Raw genomic sequence first — 20,028 nt, 5'->3', positions numbered from 1 at the left:
CGACGGGGAAATATCACGCGTAACACACGTGAAACACCTGTGAAGTTAACATTCGCCGTAATATCCAGTCTAAATGTGGGACACGACTAACGTCGCGAAAACGAATCTAAATTCGATCGATGCGAAGTCGTTAACAATTTATCGACCATTTAATCTGATATTTTTGGCTTTTACGGTACAAAAAATGCTCGATTTCAGGTCGTCACTCCTCTTCCTACGGAAGTGAATTGTATATCTATTACGGAACTGTTCGGAAAGCTTCCCGATCAAAATCGTTCAATTATTCCCTAGAAAATGCAATAAATAATCAAAGGAATAATTTAGCGATTCTTTTCCGAGCATTTCCATAACAAGTGTCCAGAAGTATTCATGAAATATCCGTGGAAACTATCCGCGAAGGTATTAATTTGGAAGCGAAATCAAGCAATTCGTCGTCGGCTATTCGATCGATCGCGCACGGGCAGTTCGAATTGATGAATATTTTGGCACGCTTACAATCCGTCTTCAAGCTGTCGGCGAGTCGTGTTCCTCGGTTACCTACGACTGGTGACAAGAAAGGTGTCTTATGGGAAAATATAACATATATTTATATGTGACTATCTATGTTACAATATGTATAAATAGCTTACTAATATTTCGCTTCGCATTGCATAATTATCAGTGTAATATCAGACCTGTTGGCGCGCCAATTTTGATTTAACGTCTTTGAACGGCTCTGTTCATTGGCTCCGTTATATTGCTGTTTCGCTATTGCCCATGATTCACGAATGAGCTAATGCGCGTTCCTAGCCCGTGAGTACGTGCTTCTGTGTGTGTGCAACGACGTGATAATCTTGCAACCACCCTGGCCCGCGTCTTGCACAATTGTGCACCCCCGAGTCTCGTCTTTCTTTCCCGGCGCAACGTATACCTTCTAACAGTAATACACGGCGAACGTTTGCATATACACGTGCGCGTTCTCCTGGCTCTCGCATATTTTTCACCTTGTACAATTCAATTACCTCCGCGCGATGTAAAGTGAATAAAAAAATGCTTCGAAGTCTTATTTACAAAATTCTCGAGATTTCATCGAATTACAAGGGACTTTCGAAACCGCCTGTACCGCGGTTGGAGGGAGGGAGAGGGTCTAATGATAATACCAATTTTGTAGAATATTGTCGCGTTACAGGAATCGTCGCGTCTCCGGCGATGTATCACGTGCGAATACCCTTCGAAACGATAATCGCGGAATTATAATACGAAATCTCAGTTTGTAAGCCCTGGCCTACGATAGACGCTTTAAGCTTTGAGAAATTGACCGATCACAGTCGAATGGTAAAGAGAATAACTAATTGTGACTGGTCAATTTCTGAAGGCTTAAGGCTTAAAATACCTATTGTAGACCAGGACTAACGTAATCGAGTAAGACCCTTAATGTGTGTACGTAAAACTTCCAGAACGGACGCTTCGGGCGGAGAGAAAGAGAGAGGAGTCTCTCTCTTTTTGGTACGTAGAATCCACAGAGGAATGAACAGCCATTGCTTCCGGTGCCTGTAAGGCACTCTTAAGAGATCGTGCAGGCATTCTGCGACGAGGTGTCCTCCGCAACGTTGAGATTATTGTAGCTTCCGTGGAACGCCGACTCCTCGGCGGTCAAGGATGACTCATGCGCGCGTTCCTCCTCCAGCGGAGTCGTATTGGAAGCATGACTGATCGACGAGTGTCTTGAGCGAGAGAGAGTGCCGCGTTGGTTGCTGCTGGCCGACGGAGCCGGACTCGGCGAGGGGCTCTCCGGTATTTGTTCCTGTTCCTGTTGCTGCTTCGATATTATTAGTCTATTCAACAGCGATATCTGGTATTGGATGTTGGACATAAACGGACGGTATCCTAAACTGCAACAGAAACATACGATCAATGTTTCCTACAAGAGGTCGAGGACTGAATAACTAATTAATATAAATTATATATCAATATAAGAGAGTTATACATTTTATTATCAGAGTATCGATAATATATAAACATTAGTAAAAAGTTAAACATGTAAAATTAAAAAATATTGAAAATAAATAAGCATATAAGAAATTAAAATTATCACGTGTATAAACCGTTACTTTTATAATTATATATACCATTCTGAGTGAGACCACTTGGTCAACGTGAGCAGTCCGTCCCTCAAATTGATCACAGAATCGATAGTCTGCATCGGCGCGTGTGCCGTTCTCACTGTTCTAGCCATGGCTGCCCCGTCGCGTAGAACGGTCGCTACCACAGCAGCCCATCCTAGACAGCAGCCTTCGAGAAATAGTTGCAGCAAATACCTGCAAGAATTCCGAAAGTATGAGAAGCGGTCGTGATGCTGTGAAACAGGTTCCGCATATTTTCATGACGCTACATAGCATATGCGCATATATCAGTACCTGAGCTGCACTTCGGCTCGGCCGATTGGCGCAGAGGCTGACGAAGCTTGTTGGACATCCGTGGGTCCCACCGATTCCGGCGAGACCCAACACACAGAGCCGACGATGGACTCTGCGTCGTCCCTCCAGATCGTACTGGTATCGCTAAGAACACTGTTGGCGTCTGAAATTTTATAATTAGACGAAACGCGGAAATAACATCTGCACACGTGGAAACTTACTCGTTGGGTTGTTGATGCAGAATTTCGTCCGGTTTTCCAATCATTTAATCGGTTCTTCGAGAGACGGCGGGTCGCTCAGGTTATCGAGCGAAATGGTGCATACTTAATCGATTAATTGTATTTTAAAGTGAATAAATGTTACGTGTGCGTTTTTACTGAAAAACGGGATAAACTTTCGCATCAACCTGACATTTACGAAGATTTATCAAAACTCGTGGCTTCGGAGGAGAATCCGCACGAGAGGGAATCGATGTACGCTGATTCTCCTTCGAAATGGAAGTCACGGCTCACCGTGTATCAGATTCGGCGTTAACTTGGCTTCTGCGGTCGGAAATTGCGTTTCTAAGCTGGCGACGGGTGAGACCAACGTTGTATACGGTGGCCTACCACTTGGAAGACTGGTGTATCCACTGTCGGGTAGATCGACGTTCAAATTCGGCGACAACGTCTCGTCGTCGGACATCACCGAGTGCAGAGACGTGAGGCTGGACCGGCGAAATCTCTGCAGCGTCGGCAACGAAAGAGTCGGGTACGGAAATGCGAAGTCCTCGTGGACAGCCTTCAAAGTTCCCACATAGTCATCGACTTTCGCCGCTCTGTCGCGCTCCCGGGCGAACCAAGTCACCAGGTGAAAGTCAAGACGAGCCGCGAACCTACCCAAATCGGTCAAGCGGCGAGCTGAGAGAAGCCGTCGGGCGTGACGTTGCAAGATCACGTCGATGAAGAACTCTTCTGCCGATCCTTCCCTGAAACAAGATTTACATTTGTCACGTATGCTCAGTATATTCGATTAGACGAGATAAAAATAAAAGTGTGTTTTAATCGAAGTAAATTTTCTACAATTGTCATGGAAAGATAAAGCGAGAGAGAAATGAGAGGCTCTGAGAGAGAAATAGAAGCTTTGAAAATCTAAAGTCCGTGAACTTCACTCCGAATTGATTTTCGAAGTGTGAAGTATTTAGAAGAGCGTGATAATTACTTGTTCTCGGTTTTCTCGGTTTTTACGGTCGGCACCGACTTCTTCCGTCTCATAACGACGTTCCGAGTTTTCTCGAGCATCGAGGACGGCGCGATATCTTTGTCGGATTGCACTTTGGGCGTCACGGTGGTGCTGTAACTGCGGCTTCTTGAGACTTGCATAGTGCCCAGGACCAAGGACAGATCGTCCTCGTGCGGGGAAAGCGGAGGTGTCTGCGGGGGACCACCCAGTTTCGCACTGCCGCTCCACGATGTGCGCGGCGACTCCACGTCGTTCGGATCTGGCAATCCCAGAGACACAAATTGACAAAGAATCATACATATAATTCCGCTGATTTTCACTAGAGAGTTTATAGATTGAAGTGCTTACCGATTGCTCTGAGAAATCTCACGAGATCCCTCGACAGTTCCCATCTACCTTGCTCCAACGCGGCGTCTAACAGAAGTGTAGCGTGTTGTCTGCTGACGGAGGACGGTTCCAGATTTTGCAGAATGATCAAGTAGCTGGCGGCGGTGTCGAGTTGCTGGCGTTGCAGGCAATCCTGCAGCAGCTTCTTCGGAGGGCCGGCGACGGAGAACAGATACGGCCAAAGGGCGATCTCGGTTTTCCGGGCGCACTGCACGACGGCTCTCGCCCAAACGCCGGGGAACTCGCGGATGAACTCAACAACGGACGGCAACTGAGCATCCGGAATGGGATCTTTACTCGTCGCCTCTTCCTCCAGGACCTCGTGCAGCAGCAGCTCCAACGAGTGCGGGAAGTACGGCAGTGCGGAACACGAGCGCGCTATTTCCCACGCGTGGTAACCCAAGTTCCGGCGTATCAACTGACGCAGAATCTGATGCAGATACACTTGGCTCTGAAATATAAAAGGGTCATCCTCGAGCGACAGAGTGTCGTTGATCAAATTAAATTAATCGAATCAAAGAACGCTAAAGTGATTTTTCACGTCAATGTTAAAAGAGATTCGCTTTAATTAACTTCAACTGTACGAATTAACTCGAATTTACACGGAGGTGCCACAATATTTGTATCAAGATCGGGGTATTTTCAAGATATGACGAGAGCGAAACCAATACCGTGAGCTCCAGCAGATTGAAGGGCAGTGAAAAGGGCGAGTTAGTGTCCGATGTGAATAGCACAGTGTCGTTCTCGGCCCCGAGTAGAATCGCGTCCTCGAAGAGTATCGCCAGCGGATAGATCCGCAGGTGAAACGGCAGCATGATGCGCTTGCTCATGAAGGCGTGGGCCTTCTCTTGATGATTGCGCGGCACCCAAAGCGGCAGCCAGACCCGCATGCCGTGGGCTCCGCAGAACAGCCAGAGGGCCTCCGTCAAGTGCGGCTTGTCCCTTCTCGAGCGAGACGGCACCCAAACGTTCTCAACGTAGGACGCTAATACTGTCGGTGCGCTGCACGTAAACGGCACGTCCGAATTGTCCGTGGAGTGTTCGCGTTGAACCATGAGAAGGCGGCCGGATACGTTCAGCAAGAGACTCTCAGGGTGAGGGTGACTGCCGGCGGTCTCCGCGCGAATCGTAGTCAACGTCACGCTCACCACGCAAGCCGGATGCACGCACAGTCCGCTGATGTCCACAGTCTGTATTCTCGTTAGCTCGATACCTCCGGCTTCTAAGATAACGGACATCGCGTGATATGGAAAATTAGCCAAAAATACTTCGGAAGTTCTCCCGGAAAACACTTTCAATCCGTTCAAAGACAGTTGTCACGCCTCCCACTTACCAACGTCTTTTTGCATCACCATGTCGTAAATACTGATCTGCGCGTTCGCGCAGAACGTCAAGAGGCTGTCCTTCATGGTGTTGAGCAGTAACACCTGCGACGGCATCCGAACGCTTTTAACGTAGCTGTTGTCCAGGCGTGTGTCACGCGGATAAATTCGGATCTCGTCCTTATCGTCCAGGATGGAATAACTACTGGCTATCAGGTATCCTTTGTGCCACAACAACCCACCGGTCACTATAAAATCACGCTCTTGCGTCTCATTGCCGAACAACTTCCACTTCCTCGAGGGCAGAGAATAATGCGCCAGTCCCGTCCGACCAGCAACCGCGAGGCTTAAGCCTTCGCTGTCTATTGCAGTGTACTGTCAAACATATAAATTATATGAATATGTAACACAACATATCTACATATTTGAAAAAAAAGAAGACCACAAGGCAGCTTTCTTCATTAATATCACGCATAATTGACTCAATTACACGCCTACACTGCTACATTATTATCAAAATTGCAGGCTCTCGGATCAAATGAGATTCTACGAAGTCCGCTAATAATGTAAACCATTTTCTCAAATATACGATTAATAATAATCTAAATTAAACGAGCAATGATAAACGCGCTTACCCGAATCGGCCAATTAGAGCCGCTGTATGTGGTTGGAATCGGCACAACGAGCCATTGTTTGCAGCCGGCGAGTGTCTGAAGCATACTGTCGTTAGGCATTTCAGAGGCAAGATGAAAGCCCGAAGCTGACGAGGATATCCCGGCGCCAAGGTTCAAGTACAGTCTGTCTTCGCCTTGAAGATACAGGTGGCCGTGATGGCCCATGCAGGGATTGATCGTCAAGGGGCTTTTAGCGAAATCCAATTGAATGAGAGAGCGATTTCCGTTGGAGCAGGCTTCGTTCCCGTTCTCTTCGGTCACAGAGGGTCCTGGAGATTCTCGTAGCATCCACAACTGATAACCCTCCGCCGACCACTCCATCATATGAATTTGCAGAGGATTATCGTGTGTCAGATCCACTCTTAGGCCGTAGTCCCACTTTAAGCTGCAGAGCAAGAGAGCTCCGAAGGTACTCCACAACGCCAGGCCACCGCCTTCCCAAGCTAAAGCAATAGCGCAACTGTCGGGCGTCCATCTAAGACATAGGACGCTGCCTGGCCGACCTGGATAATCTTTGGAGGACAGACTCAAGGTATGCGACATCTCCAAGCCTCCTGTAGTTTCATCGACGTAATAAACGACACCTTCGGAGCTGCAAATGCGTGCAAGTTACATCAACATTATATCAAGCTGTTTCCCCTCTCATATCTCGGAACTATAAGCCCACTTCAAATTACATTCGCTAACTTACAATCAACACTGAATATCACAAATGACACTTACTTTTCCCTACCAATGGCTATTAGTCGGTATTTATGATTAACAGCAGCGCAAGTCGCATCGTCCAAATCTCGAGCCCAGATTCCCTGTACTTGATTAGGGTCGAATTTCAAGGACTGAGCAGTAAGGAATGCAGCCCTACCATCACTAAGCACAATAGCGAAACCTCCGACAAGAGGCGAATATTCAATGTCGGTGACGTAGACATTGTTTTCTGTGAGTGGCACGGCTACAGTAGAAATTTGTTGATCAATACTGAATGGTATACGTTTCAAATCTAAGGAGTAGTCACGATTCATACTGCCGTCCCATTTGTAGCGTACTACATGGCTGGTTTTGGTCGCTATCATGAGTTCATCTCGTATGCAGACTAAAGAACTAACGCCGCCATCAATCCAAGCTGACTTTTCCTATCAATAACAATAATTCAATTAGTCTTATAAAACTCTGGGAGTTTTTCCTCTTATTAGCTTTTTTAAATTTCCCTTCGAACATATATTTAGTATATTTAGTATAATAACATACGGATTATATAACAATACTTACAAAATTCAAGACAAGACTTGGAATGACTTCTTTGATGAACAATTCCGCACTATCTCGTTTCAGACTGGTGACCGGTGAGTCTCGTTGCTCGTAGAGTCCCCGGCCATCCGGATTGCTGTCCGAGAGCCGGTAGAACAGTAAATAGCTGTCTGACGTCGCGATAACCAGCATGCTGGAATCCGGCCTCCATTGTGCCAAAACATTCCAACCGTACTTTCGTAAGGAAGTTTCCGATCGCCTACTGAATACAATTGGTACACAGGGCTGCAACATAAATTTCCTGATAAACAAATGTGCGCGTACAAATGTGAAATAAATTAAATTTTAATGAAGCTAGAAGAGAATTCGGAAATTGCAATGTGAATAATTTGAAAAATGCCCTTCGACCTAAATTACGTACTTTGCAGTACCAGATGGTGAGAGAATCCGTGGTGAGAATAGCAAAGAGAATTTTGTCTCTGTTGCACACTACGGCATTTATTTTGTTCGGCTCGCTGGCGTTTAAGACCCGCGGCCATCCTACGGGAAAAAACATGATTCCCACGAGAGTATCCGATCGCCCGTCTTCAGATATCAGTCATACTTCGTCTACGATCTCGTCGAAGTTGCAAATTTAACAGGTAAACAGTTCCTAACCTCCACATAGCGTAATCAAATCGGCTTAGTGGCGACTGGTGCGAGGTGTGTCAAAAGGTGCGCACATTGCACGCGCAGTGTTATCAAATTCTCCAATTCTCTGATAGGTAGACGTGAAATTCCTTGCGAAGGATCCACATTGTCGCCCCGATGACCAATAGGAGAATTCACTTTCTCGAAACTGTAACTAGCGACATTACGTTCCTAGAACGCGAGATTTCCTATTGGACGTTGAACGTTGTGTATCGCGCGCCGAACGCAATGTAAACCCGCCATAATAACGCCCATAGGGTTGAAGGACGCGACCCTTTTGTTTATGACCCACGCTGAAAGTTGTTTTGGTTCACATCAATAGATTCACACAAACAAGAGACGCTTTTACTTTGAATAAAGTTACAATAGAATTTCTACAATATGAAAACAGTATACTGTTTTGCCTTTATTGCGATTGTCGGTAAGGTCGTCAAACTTCCTTGTGTTATTGTTCTGTCAAGCAATACAGAGTTTAAAACTTCGCTCTTATTCTGTGCTTCTAATTTGATCATAATTACACTACCTGTAATTGTCGTTTCTTTTATCTTTAATAATTAAAGTAATAGTTTGACTACATTGACGCATTTTTAATACTCAATGATATGAATGATTTCAGGGTCCCTCACATTGGCTGAAAGTGGAATTCGCTCACAAGGCTTGCAGCAAAATTATCAATCAGGACGTCAGAGCGGTTACTCCAACAGTGCACAAGCCAAATATTACAAGACGAATCCAAAATTGGAAGAAACGACGGCATCCGGGAAGCTGAATGTACCTCCGACTCAGAAAATGAATGTTTCAGCGTGGGGGATAATTGGAATAATTTTAGGTGTAATTATACTCAGTACAATAACGTACTATGTGTTCATATTATACCCGTACATATGTAAAAAAGAACAGTCCTACGATACTATGGAATTAACAGACGTTAACTCAGTGTGCACTGTTAGCGACACTCCTAACATGCCACTGTATCATAACTCGAATGACGTATCAGGCTATGTATCGGTAATTCGTTAAGATGGAGAAGTGGGAAGATAATCTTACGTTTATTCTACGATTACGTAAACGAGATAGACTCGCCTAGGGTATCGACACTTTTATACGAACTTTACTACATGAACTGACTATCTCAGAATGTTTGAGTAGAAAAGTACCAAACGTTGAGATTATTAGCATTTTTTTTATATTTCTTTTTACACACAATATATAATATAGAGTAAATTATAAATTTTTATAAACTTTACAAGCATTTACAGCAATCGGTATAGAAATAATTTTTTTTATTGCAATTTATACCATTGCGATGGGGGGGAGGGGAAGGACAGATCCTAATGATATTAATAAAAGTATGCATTTCAAACACATGCACATGTTAACACATTGCATATAGCTCACGAGATATATATCTCATTTATACACTTTCTTGGAATTGCATATTTTGATGGCGAATGATGTGACGTCAGAGTGCAGAAAAAACATTTCTGCACCGAGAAAAGTTTGATATCGATCATATATATATATATATGCGAACTGTAAGAACAGGGCGCCATATGAAATGTGTTAAAAACGACGTTAACTTCGCACACTTGCACATGTGTGTAATTAATTTATACAATTAATATACAATGTACGTCAATTTGGAAGACTCTACACAAGGGATACATTTGATTAACTGGATGGCAACAAGCTTAATATTACGGGGCGCTAACACACACACACACACATTACAACGATAGACTGATTCTCGTTATTATTTCTGAATTTCTCGTCTTATTTCTGAATTTGGTCCCGTTACAGGGAGAACCAATTAGTCCTGCAAAGTGTACATTGGTGAATTTCCTTAAAGCTATTAGAATATATATTAAGGTGACACAATACTCACATGAAGAAAAGACTTTTGTAAAAACATATACATGTAAATGTACGATATATAATATTTATTACAAATATGAAACTATACGACTTTACACATAACTTTAACTTCTTTTTTTTTCTAATAAATGGACTAATAAATGCGTTATGATATCGGAACACGTTCTTCAAACTGTCTATCCTTTTCAGAGATACAAACAATTAAATGACAATATATAAATTATATATTACATGTAGGTCGAAAATGTACCGTTAGTTTCTCTGGAGTAACGTAATAAAATTGTATAAAGTTGGCTTCGATGGAAGAGTCACTTAAATGTTTATTTTTTCTATGAAACTGGATGCACCTGAGAACTCCTATTTCGACACATAGACCGACAAATGACTATATTAACATACTGATATTAAGTTTTCCTAGAGATTACCGAAAATAATATGATTCGCTTTTGTTTAACCACAAGTTTCATCGCGAAATTCTCAATAACTCGATAGAATTTTACAAGTATAAATATTCGAAATATTGTATAAATAAATTTCGAGCCAATGAAACTTAACGGCCTTAATATCAGTTCTGCCGGGAAAGATCTGTATTTTGTGCAGCGAATGCTTTAAAAAAAGTATGTATATATTGGCTCTTGGTTAAAATTATAGTTCGTCCTTTTCGTCTAAATTAACATCACTGAGATCGACATCTTCTTCCTGAGGAGGAACACCGTCCTTGCCGTCCCAGGGCTCCGTCTTGAGAACGCGGGGCAATGCATCCTTCAAAGGAGCAGTGCCACCTCTGCCGTAACTCAAGTCTCTCAGAAATTCGTTTATTCCGTCGTACGAGAAGCTTCCTTTCAGCAATGAATATTTCATCTTCTTGATGTTGACTGCTGCTAACGCTGGATAACCGAAACCTCCGATCTCTAATGCCTCCTCGACGTGTGGCTGAGCGCCAGCTTCAGACCAGACCCATCTGCGGAAAGAACAATCTCATATAAATTATCGGTACAAAAATTAAACTGTGATTGCGTGATGTAGAATGTACTACAGAAATCAGTTGCCTTCCTTAAAGCATCAACTTTAGAAAATTACTACAAATTACATCAAAAGTAATCGCAACATTAATCTAAGTAATTTTAGAATGTTAAATTTGGCATAGCTTCTCTCTCTCCCTCTCTCTGTCTCAATAAAACTAAAGTAAATTTGGCAACACAAGTTCAAATATTTCGAAAATGACAATTTCCATTTACTCATAATTACAACTAAAAAATGTACCAAGGAAATTTATTGTTCATTGTAAGAATTTAATTTTAAATTGTTTCCGCATATTAACGATATTATAAGTCTAATGCATACCCCCACATCTTCTTCTTGTACTTATCACCGAGGCTATTTAATGTCTTCAAATACGTGTTTCTGCAGTCGGATTGACAATCCAGGATATCTGGTAGAACGGAGACTACACAGATCGGCTTGTCTTCGCAAGCGGTCTTTAAGCTTTGCTCGGACGTAATTTGTGTAACTTCCGGTGCTGGGATATTTTCTGACAACTTCTCGAGCGCCCAGTTGACAATATCGTCACTGGTGCGACCGCCGTCATATTCTTGCACCGAATCAGCGTCTTTCTTACCCGGAGGGAAGTACTTGATGGTAGGGTAGCCTTTAATGTTATACCGACTGGCCTACGATAATTCCAACAAGTTAGGTCACGCTTCTTAAAATTGAAGAAGACTATCGCTACTGCGTGTATCTTACCTTCAATGTATTCACGGTCGCATCCAGGGCACCCAGTTTGACTTTCCCCTTTAGTTCCGTGGCAGCTGTTGCCCACTCGGGCGCAAGATTCTTGCAATGGCCACACCAAGGGGCGTAAAACTCGACCAGCCACATATCCTCCGAATTCAAGACGGTTTTCTCAAAGTTCTCATCCGTCAACTCTATCACGTCCTTGGAGCTTTTACTCTGTAAATGAACAACCGGGTTGATTCTACCACTTGCCACTTGCAAGTTGACCAATTACTTTACCCATCCGTTTACATAAAATATTGCTAGTCTCTATTCGAATATTTCTTAAGTTTTCAAGACTGTTTAATTAATCAGACCATAGCTTACCTTGGAGTCACCTCCTGTTTTCTTACCGCCTAAGGTTCTTCGAACTTTTTGACTGGCAGCGTTCAGTGCAGCATCAACGATACCAGCTGCAGTCCTCTGACCGGTGTAATCCTCTGGCTTGCTGTCAAGTCCGAAGATCTTAATGGTGGGAAAGCCACGCACACCATACTTAGCTCCGAGGGACTTGTGCTCGTCGGCATTTACAGCGCCAACTTTCACCACACCCTGTCAAAACACGACGTGAGAAGTGAGTCAACATATGTATCTGGGATAAATGAAAGGTAATAATAAAAGACGACGTATCACCTTCAGAGCAGTGGCGGCTTTGTCGTACTCCGGCATCAGCTGTTGGCAGTGTCCACACCATGGCGCGTAAAACTCAACCATCCAGATATGATCGCTATTGAGCACTAAGTTATCAAAATTATTCGGCCTGAGATCAATGACGGCCGAGTTGGACGCGTACATACAATTCGCCCCGGTGACTAACAGAAGAAAGCCTGCGGAGGAGGAAGAAGAGATCAGCAGAGAAACAGCACAAGTCAGAATTAGCATTATGTATAAGCTAATAAGGCGAGGAAAACAAGGGATCGCACGATTCAATGAGGAGAGAGAGAGATAACACTTGTTGCAGCGTCGCCCACGCGGAATCCCGTTTCGAAAGCGCGATATGCCGGATCGCAACGTCACCAAAACGAACGAAGTAATCTGAAGCGCGGCTAGCGTCGATACCTCGCCGGCGATCTAACGGGACGAAATCTCGCGGTCGTCACTCACCTAGGATGCTCAACATCTTCGCGCGGAGCTCGCAGCCTGGCCGCAACATCGTCCTACAGTCATTCACCCTTGCCTCTTCGCAAAACGCACGAGCCGTGGACGCGCTCTACACCGCCTCCGTATATAAAGTTCCGACGTTCTCCGGATGCGCGGTGATGTCTCGTTGCCGAGACGCACGGACTTTTCGTGGATCGTTCTGATTGGTGCGCCACGACGGCCGCTCGCGCGAGATCAAGCGCGACGGGGGGAGGTTTTGAAATCTCATTGATAAGGGGAGAAAGCGCGCGACCATGCGAATTTTCTTTCACGCGGGCGTGCGAACACTTCCTCGAAGCGGGAACAATGGAAGCGCCGTAAACGAGGGGGATGAGATGTAAGGAACGCGATCGATCCAACGGGAGGAGACTCGATTTTCCTCGAGTCCTCATCAACTTGGATAGTCATTGCGATTCGTGGAATAACGGTGAATTCGATCGCCGTCGGCGATTCATCGATGAATTTATCCACGCCCATACTTCCTCCTTTCCAGCCGTCGCGCGGAGAGTCATCGAGGGAAGAATGATCTCGCGCACGTAGGACGGGGAATGATCAGCGTATAGGTTATGTCGCGTTGATACACGATAGGCGGAACGGTCTTTGTCATCGGCAGCGAGTTTGTCCTTTGTCCGTGCGAGGCACGTTCCTCCTTACGGTGCATTACGGTATCATCTAAAATTAGGCGACTCTCCGCGCGGCGGTGTGGAACGCTACGAGCGTCGTATTCGCGAGCCTGTCGGCGTATTCAGGGATTTTTCGTGTCCAGGAACTGGCCGTGTGCGCGCTGGTCGCCATTTTCCTTCCCCCGCACGTCTGACATGTCTTTCTAATGTTATTATCGACGAATGTTGAAATTTGTGGGTGAAACTCCGGTTGTAACGTAACGAGCGGCTCTCTCACGGGGAAGAGATCGGGCCAAGTCTGATTGGTCGACGGGCGTAGGTCGCCGTCGTCCCAGTTGCGATTTCCATTGTTCCAACCTCGGACTTCGAGCGAGACACGGGACCGATCATACACGGAGTCCAGATTCGGCAGGATCGCGATTACCGCCGTCGAGGGCAAGTATGTCGTGAGATCTCTCCGAGGAGTTCATCCGGCTGCGTCGGCGAGAGAACCACGTCGCGGCGGTATCACGCAACGGTGTCCCGTTGTCGATGTGACGAGCGAACCTAACCACAACCACGCACACCTTCGATCGGCGACGTGTGTGCGCTCTTATGTCAACAGTGGACAGATCTCGCTCGATGATATGGCTCTGGATCCGCGACGATCGTCGAATCTGCCAGTTTCCGCCGCTTCTACGCACCGACGCGCGACGCAGTTGCTCAAACATGTGTAGGGCATGTCCGGTGTAGACAACTACTATGCGAGGCAAGGATTGTTTTTATCCTGATCTAGCCACGAACTAAGTTCACGCTTGCTGCACGAACCAGGGAACCTCAGTATCGCACGTACGTGACATGTATATCGCAGAGATTGTCGCGGTACTCGCAGCAGCGTATAGCTTTAAATGATGTATATGCCGATATGTACACACTTGTAATTCCGAGTGTTACCCGCACTTTGTAAGCGTAACCACGAAGGTTGATCGAGCTGTGGTGAAACCGACGTGAGGGTTTTGTAATCGCTTCGTGCGAACTCTTCGAGTTGCTTCGGTAACTTTAGCTTAACTTCTCGACGAGCAAATCCCATGACTCCTCCGATTGTACGTACGCATATATGTTCAGAGAGGAAGGTGGACAACGTCGATATATATACTCAAGTGTAACTAGCATCGCACAACTATCTTTAATTTATTTAACTTTGTACAGCGGCTTCACCGAGCCTGTTGGTCGCGCGGACTTTGATCGTTTCTTTCCTTTTTTACCTGGAGAACGTAATAAGAAATATCTGTGATACGATACAATAATACCTATTTGTTTTTGTTAATTTTCGTACTCTCTCAGTATTATATTTCTTAATCGATGGCTTGTACTTGGATCTTGGCACATAGCGTGAACTAAGTTTTACCTAGATAGGAAGAGAGGGTTGACTTGGAGGGTTTGAGAATGCAGGTGGAACAGGTCCGGACAGAAGCAGCAACCAATGAAGGTCCTTATATCCGAAAACTCAAACATGGACAGTAAATTGAAGTTTTCGGAGCGTTTGAAGGCTTTGCTGAAAACCGAGGCTCACCAAGATGTAGATCCGTACATTTTCAGTGAACCGGAACCGTTCACCACGGCGGCGGGGAGAAATGCCGCGGTGGTGCAGCAAATTCCACCTACAAATTCGAAAGTGATGCAAAGTTGTAAGAACAGTAAGTCGAAGGGGAAATGCATGAAGCAGAAGACGAGGATAGCGCCTGTGACGGACGCGGGCTACTGCACGACCATCGGGGTAAACACCGTGGCGGGCGTCGAGGTCGCCGGCGAGAACCTGGATCAGAAATTTTCAAGTTTCGTCCAGCACAAGCAGCGACACATTGAGAATCTGCAGAGATTACGATCCAGGCGGCAAAATCGGGACCACACTCTGTTATATTATCCTAGAGCCGGGGACGAGATATCCGACAGCGAGTCGAGCGGAGACGAGATGATGACTTATCAGCGCCACTGGTTCCCCGGTGAATCCCCAACGACGTTGAATCGCGCGGCCCGGCTGTCCCAGATGCGCTCGCAGCTGCAACGACGGCTGCTTCAGCTGGACACCGTCGGGCCGGACGCCGAGGTTCTCTTGCGACACCGAGTGCGGTGCCTGTTGGAAGCCGCTTACAAAGATCCCGCCTCTACCGCGAGAGCCTTGAGCGATTCCCCGGGCACCAGCAAGGTACTCGACGGGCCACTATTAGTCGGTGGACCATGCGGGGCGGAAGGATGCCAGCAAACGTCTCTGCCTTGCACCCGGCACTGTTCCCGCCACATCATGCTAAACGGAGATCAGCTTTTATTCGAGCATTGCACTGCCAAATTTAGTGACAACACACAGTGTTGTATTCCTGTGTTTGACGTCGCCCACGAATTACCTCTCTGTCCGGAGCATGCCAGAAAAAGGGACAATTATCACCGTAAAGCCCAAGAATCCAAACCAAAGAAAGCTCGTAAAAAGCCAGCCTCGCCCACGATCCCGAGGCCTAAGCCCAAGTCCAGGCCGAAGAAGCGCAAGCGGCCGCCCTCGAGCAACAAAATAGAGACTAAGGGTTCCGCATTGATGCACGAGGAGAGTCATTACATGAGCCAAATAAACTGTAGTGAAAATCACAGCAAGACATTAAATAACCTGAATGTTCCACAGGGAAGTTCAAATTCGTCTAACTTAAATCTAGGGTTGGGATTAGGCTCGCTCGGGCTGGGCGGCGGACTCAAAGTCGAGCTTGGAGATCACGAGGTGTTCGCTTCATTGGATTCCGCTGAACATGACTTCGGCAATGTGCTCAACAACTTACCCGCCGATGCTTTTAACGACTTATTTATTGGTAATTGCAACAATACTTATGTTCTACTCGCATACGCACAAATATCGTGGCCATTATGTAAATATCACCAATTTTAATCGAGCATGCTCCATTTCTCACCGGTTGTGCCAGATATAAAGGGTGTCTTTTTTTGTTTTTCACATTATAGAGGGTAGGAACGGAGAGTACGAACCGTCGAGAGAGGAAGAGGAGGAATTGGAGCGAGCCCTGGAGGAGGTTGATAAAGACGTGCGAAATTTGGAGAGGATAACGGGGCAAACGCATGGACTCTTAGAGCCAGCTTTGCTCGCTCAGCTTATGTCGGACATTGCCTCGTAGCCCCACCAATCTTAATGTAATAATTTGGAGATGAGTTCGCGTGTGTTCCTCATAACGTAGAGACAAGTACTGTTCGTGTCTGTGCTGCTAAAAATGTAAGATTGTGTTTATAGACTGTCATTATATGTAGCCTCGCAAAACCGAGATAATGGCAGGGATCGACATACAGAAAGTAAAAAGGAAAAAGAAAAAAAATGAAGCAGTAGCGAAAATTCTTATGAATTTAATGTAAAACAGTACATCGGGGTACAGTACCGCGGATAGATTTATGTGAGGCGAGTAGCGACGTAAAAAACCGAAAATTCCATCCTTTTTGACAAATAACCATGGACATTTTTCTGTCATCGTCATAACACACCTGCAATACATTTGTAGCTTATTTACGAACATTTTTTGACTTGCACTCGAGAAATTCGTTTAGAAAAATTGTCGTAGTCTTAATAATACATGTGATGATTTTTAAGGATACGGGATGTACTACGGAGAGGAGTGGAGGGAACGAACAATGTTACACAAGTGGTTCGGGCTAGGTTCCAATATACACACACACACATACACACACACACACACACACACGAGGTAAAAATACGCGGAAAACGTATTTGGAATTTTTATATACGACTTGTTTTTACTAAAAACGAAGAAGAACAAGAATTATCTAAATTACTTTACTAATATAGCTCCCATATTTATTGAACTACACACACATACACACACATAATGTCTAGCTAATTGCTCGATTACTCGAATAATAGGTACAAGAGTATTTTGTATGACTGATTTGTAATGATTTTATCTGTTATCTCAATTCTATTATAACAGTTGTAAAATAGAAATTCTGACTTATGAATATTATTTAGCTACCGATTAAAAGTGCGGAATAACTAGGGCTTTGAACGACGTAACATTCGCGAAAGATGATTTGATTGTCCATATCATTTCGAAGTACCTTTCTCATCGTTAGACGAAATTACCGTAGTCCATTATTCATTCGCAAGATTACGTTCGCAGCGGGTAACATTTACGTTTCGCGAAAAGAAACGGATGATTCAATGAGGAATATCTTACGCAATATCATTTGTTAAACAAAAAGAAAAATGAAACATTCGAATAAAACACATTTTTCCACAATTTGATTGTCATTGCAGAAAGAGGAAGAACCTTGTGCATAGAATATATTTATACAAACACGTGACTGAATTTATAAGAAAGACATATAGATATGTCTACGATACATAAATACATACATACATACATACATTACATACATACATGCGTATGTGTATGTAGAAATAATTAATTTTTATCGTCTGATTGCTGCAATAACACAGCTAAAAAAATAATCACATATTATATTATTAATGATACGTGCATAATGATCGATATTGTCAGTTTTGTCCATTCTGTATTATATTCATGTAGGCAAATGTTCAGCGACAAGTAGCTATAATATTTAAGTGAGGGTGAAAATTAACGAAAAAAGAAGTGCCGAACGAATTTTTATTTTTCAACATTGTTACTGAGTGCGCAATAACGTGAAGCTTTGCGTCCTTAGCGAGAAGATGACACGCTGCATACAACGGCTGGATAAGGGAGGGTACCGTTCTCAGCAAACATCAAGTGACATTACATCGGTGTTATAATTTGCCACTCAACGATGTAACTGTTATGTACAGCATGTTACATTGCATTTCTGTTTGTTGACTTGGATATTATAACATTTGATGCGATGCTACTGTTACTTGGTGTTTGCTGGGTTATCGCGTACACCGCGCGAAACAATACTTTTCTAATGATTATCTGAGAAACGGGGATTTTTGTTACACGGTGTAAAGGCACAGGATTTTTAAAGTAAAACTAGATCGGCGCCGTTGCTGAAGATGGCTGAATTACTTACTGCCATTTGACTTTAAAACTACTCACAGGTGCATACAATATGTCCTTGTGACTCCGCATGTGAAGAATGACGTGGAGGTATGAAAACGCCAAGGTTACGCGGTATGTGGCGTCGACGATGATGAAATAATTATCATAATTTTAATACATATCGTAACAAAGCGTAACGGAAAACTCCGAATGTCGTGCATTATGTGTGTGATTAGATCATCGATGAAATAATACAATTTACAGAATACTCGCGTTACACACGGATGCAAGAGCGGATGGGTGATGATGTGATCATGAAATCTAGTTTTTATTGTCAAAATTACTGTGCCAAACACACGAAAGAGGGGGGGGGGAGGGGGGAATGTTTCTTCAGTTTTCTTTTTCTTTTTCTCGTTGCGACGTGATGCGTGTCACTTGTTCGAGGGAGACGGTTCGTAAGGGAGCGCGCTTCAAGTAATGAATGTTTAGCTGAATGTGAACGGAATACATAGGCGAGACGTTAAGTAACGGAAAAAAAATCGATCACATGTAAATGAAACGCGAAAACAGAATAATTTACAGATCGACCCATATTGGGGATTAAATTAGTGTCGTATACATTGTTACTATGTATAATGGTAGTAAAAGTAGGTACAACAATAATGAATTATTTATGGACAGGACAATGCCGAATTTAATCATAACATAAGCGCATTGCTTGAAATGTACCTATACGTGTATCTCCTTGTAAAATATCAGCATTATTACTCTTGATTAGGCATTACCAATTATAATAAGCATATTTTTTACATTGTGTTACAGTATTCCTCCACCACGCGCACATACAGTTCACCCATCCTCGTCACTTATCCTCGTCAGTATCGGTTTTATATTGTCACCCGACCGGCGAAGTGTCTTTTTTTTTTTCTTTTTTGACATGTACGTATAAATTAAAACGTTTATTTTCGACATGTGTTATCCTTGGAAGATAATCGAAACGAAAGATGCATATTCGTAAGTGTATATTCATAAGTGTGTTCTCGCATCTTCGAGTCTGCGAACGCGCGTGTACAATTGTATACAAATTGTCATTTTTATCCAAAACCTTCAGTCTAGATCGTTTGCAGAGAATAAGTGTCGTTTGGTTTGCGTTTGTGTCGCTTTAACTCCCGGAGAATCCACTTTCTCCGCGCTGCCTTACGGATCTTGTCGTATTTCTCGTTTAGCATTTCAACCTCTTTTACCGGAAACTCTTCCAGCGTCTCGTATTCCTGAACAATTGTCAATGACACGATAAGTGAAACGAAGAGAGAGAGAGAGAGATTCAAATCTTTCTACATCCAGTTAGAAAGTTTTCTCTTTGCGCCGCTGTAAGTACCATGCGAAGCACCTACCAAGATTTGGTCCGGCTCCTGTATTTTCGCCGCTCTTTTGTCGAGCAAATCAGCCTCCGTCAAGTCCACCTGCTCCTCGATCGGCATCAGCATTATGTCGTAATCCGAACGATCGTGACCCAGTATGCCCACTTTGACGCCCAGCCCGGGTAACGCCTCCTCGTCGGCCAGGAGAGCGTTCCTCAGATAAACGATCTTCGGATCCTCCACGGCGATGTCCACCACTCCTTCGAGTCGATATGCAATACACAACACGGGGGGGGGGGGGGGGGG

At 44.4% G+C, this 20,028-nt stretch overlaps 5 protein-coding genes across 7 annotated transcripts in view; 2 read left to right on the top strand and 3 right to left on the bottom strand.

Annotated features, from left to right (window-relative positions):
• Window positions 1-561: 561 nt before the first annotated feature.
• Window positions 562-7,801, bottom strand: LOC106747023 (guanine nucleotide exchange factor subunit Rich). The gene is made up of 12 exons (XM_014624259.1): window positions 7,667-7,801; window positions 7,267-7,530; window positions 6,724-7,130; window positions 5,962-6,592; window positions 5,338-5,701; window positions 4,676-5,226; window positions 3,966-4,455; window positions 3,597-3,876; window positions 2,909-3,363; window positions 2,397-2,559; window positions 2,109-2,297; window positions 562-1,871 (listed from the first exon to the last, which is right to left on the bottom strand). The coding sequence occupies exons 1-12, from the start codon at window positions 7,799-7,801 to the stop codon at window positions 1,544-1,546; spliced, it is 4,257 nt and encodes a 1,418-aa protein (XP_014479745.1). The 3' UTR covers window positions 562-1,543.
• Window positions 7,802-8,203: 402 nt separating this feature from the next.
• LOC106747015 lies at window positions 8,204-9,219 on the top strand. The gene is made up of 2 exons (XM_014624247.1): window positions 8,204-8,356; window positions 8,552-9,219. Exons 1-2 carry the CDS (start codon window positions 8,317-8,319, stop codon window positions 8,953-8,955), a joined length of 444 nt encoding a protein of 147 aa, XP_014479733.1. The 5' UTR covers window positions 8,204-8,316; the 3' UTR covers window positions 8,956-9,219.
• Window positions 9,220-9,287: 68 nt separating this feature from the next.
• On the bottom strand, window positions 9,288-12,828 carry LOC106747010 (protein disulfide-isomerase A6). The gene is made up of 6 exons (XM_014624239.1): window positions 12,688-12,828; window positions 12,217-12,410; window positions 11,911-12,135; window positions 11,554-11,760; window positions 11,155-11,480; window positions 9,288-10,771 (listed from the first exon to the last, which is right to left on the bottom strand). The coding sequence occupies exons 1-6, from the start codon at window positions 12,734-12,736 to the stop codon at window positions 10,456-10,458; spliced, it is 1,317 nt and encodes a 438-aa protein (XP_014479725.1). The 5' UTR covers window positions 12,737-12,828; the 3' UTR covers window positions 9,288-10,455.
• Window positions 12,829-12,955: 127 nt separating this feature from the next.
• LOC106747009 (INO80 complex subunit D) lies at window positions 12,956-17,626 on the top strand. The gene is made up of 3 exons (XM_014624238.1): window positions 12,956-14,094; window positions 14,778-16,177; window positions 16,326-17,626. Exons 1-3 carry the CDS (start codon window positions 14,066-14,068, stop codon window positions 16,493-16,495), a joined length of 1,599 nt encoding a protein of 532 aa, XP_014479724.1. The 5' UTR covers window positions 12,956-14,065; the 3' UTR covers window positions 16,496-17,626.
• LOC106747011 overlaps window positions 16,609-20,028 on the bottom strand; it is a 6,331-nt gene continuing 2,911 nt past the window's right edge. For all 3 annotated transcript variants that reach the window (XM_014624241.1, XM_014624242.1, XM_014624240.1), the window contains 2 exons: window positions 19,756-19,982; window positions 16,609-19,632 (listed from right to left, as the gene is read on the bottom strand). In XM_014624241.1, coding sequence (XP_014479727.1) covers window positions 19,474-19,632; window positions 19,756-19,982 — 386 coding nt within the window. In that variant the 3' untranslated portion in view covers window positions 16,609-19,473. The remainder of the gene's footprint in view (window positions 19,633-19,755; window positions 19,983-20,028) is intronic.

The sequence above is a fragment of the Dinoponera quadriceps genome, unplaced genomic scaffold, assembly GCF_001313825.1.
Source record: "Dinoponera quadriceps isolate SergipeBrazil2010 unplaced genomic scaffold, ASM131382v1 scaffold2088, whole genome shotgun sequence".
NCBI lineage: Eukaryota > Metazoa > Arthropoda > Insecta > Hymenoptera > Formicidae > Dinoponera > Dinoponera quadriceps.
This window is presented reverse-complemented; position numbering and strand designations above follow the sequence as displayed.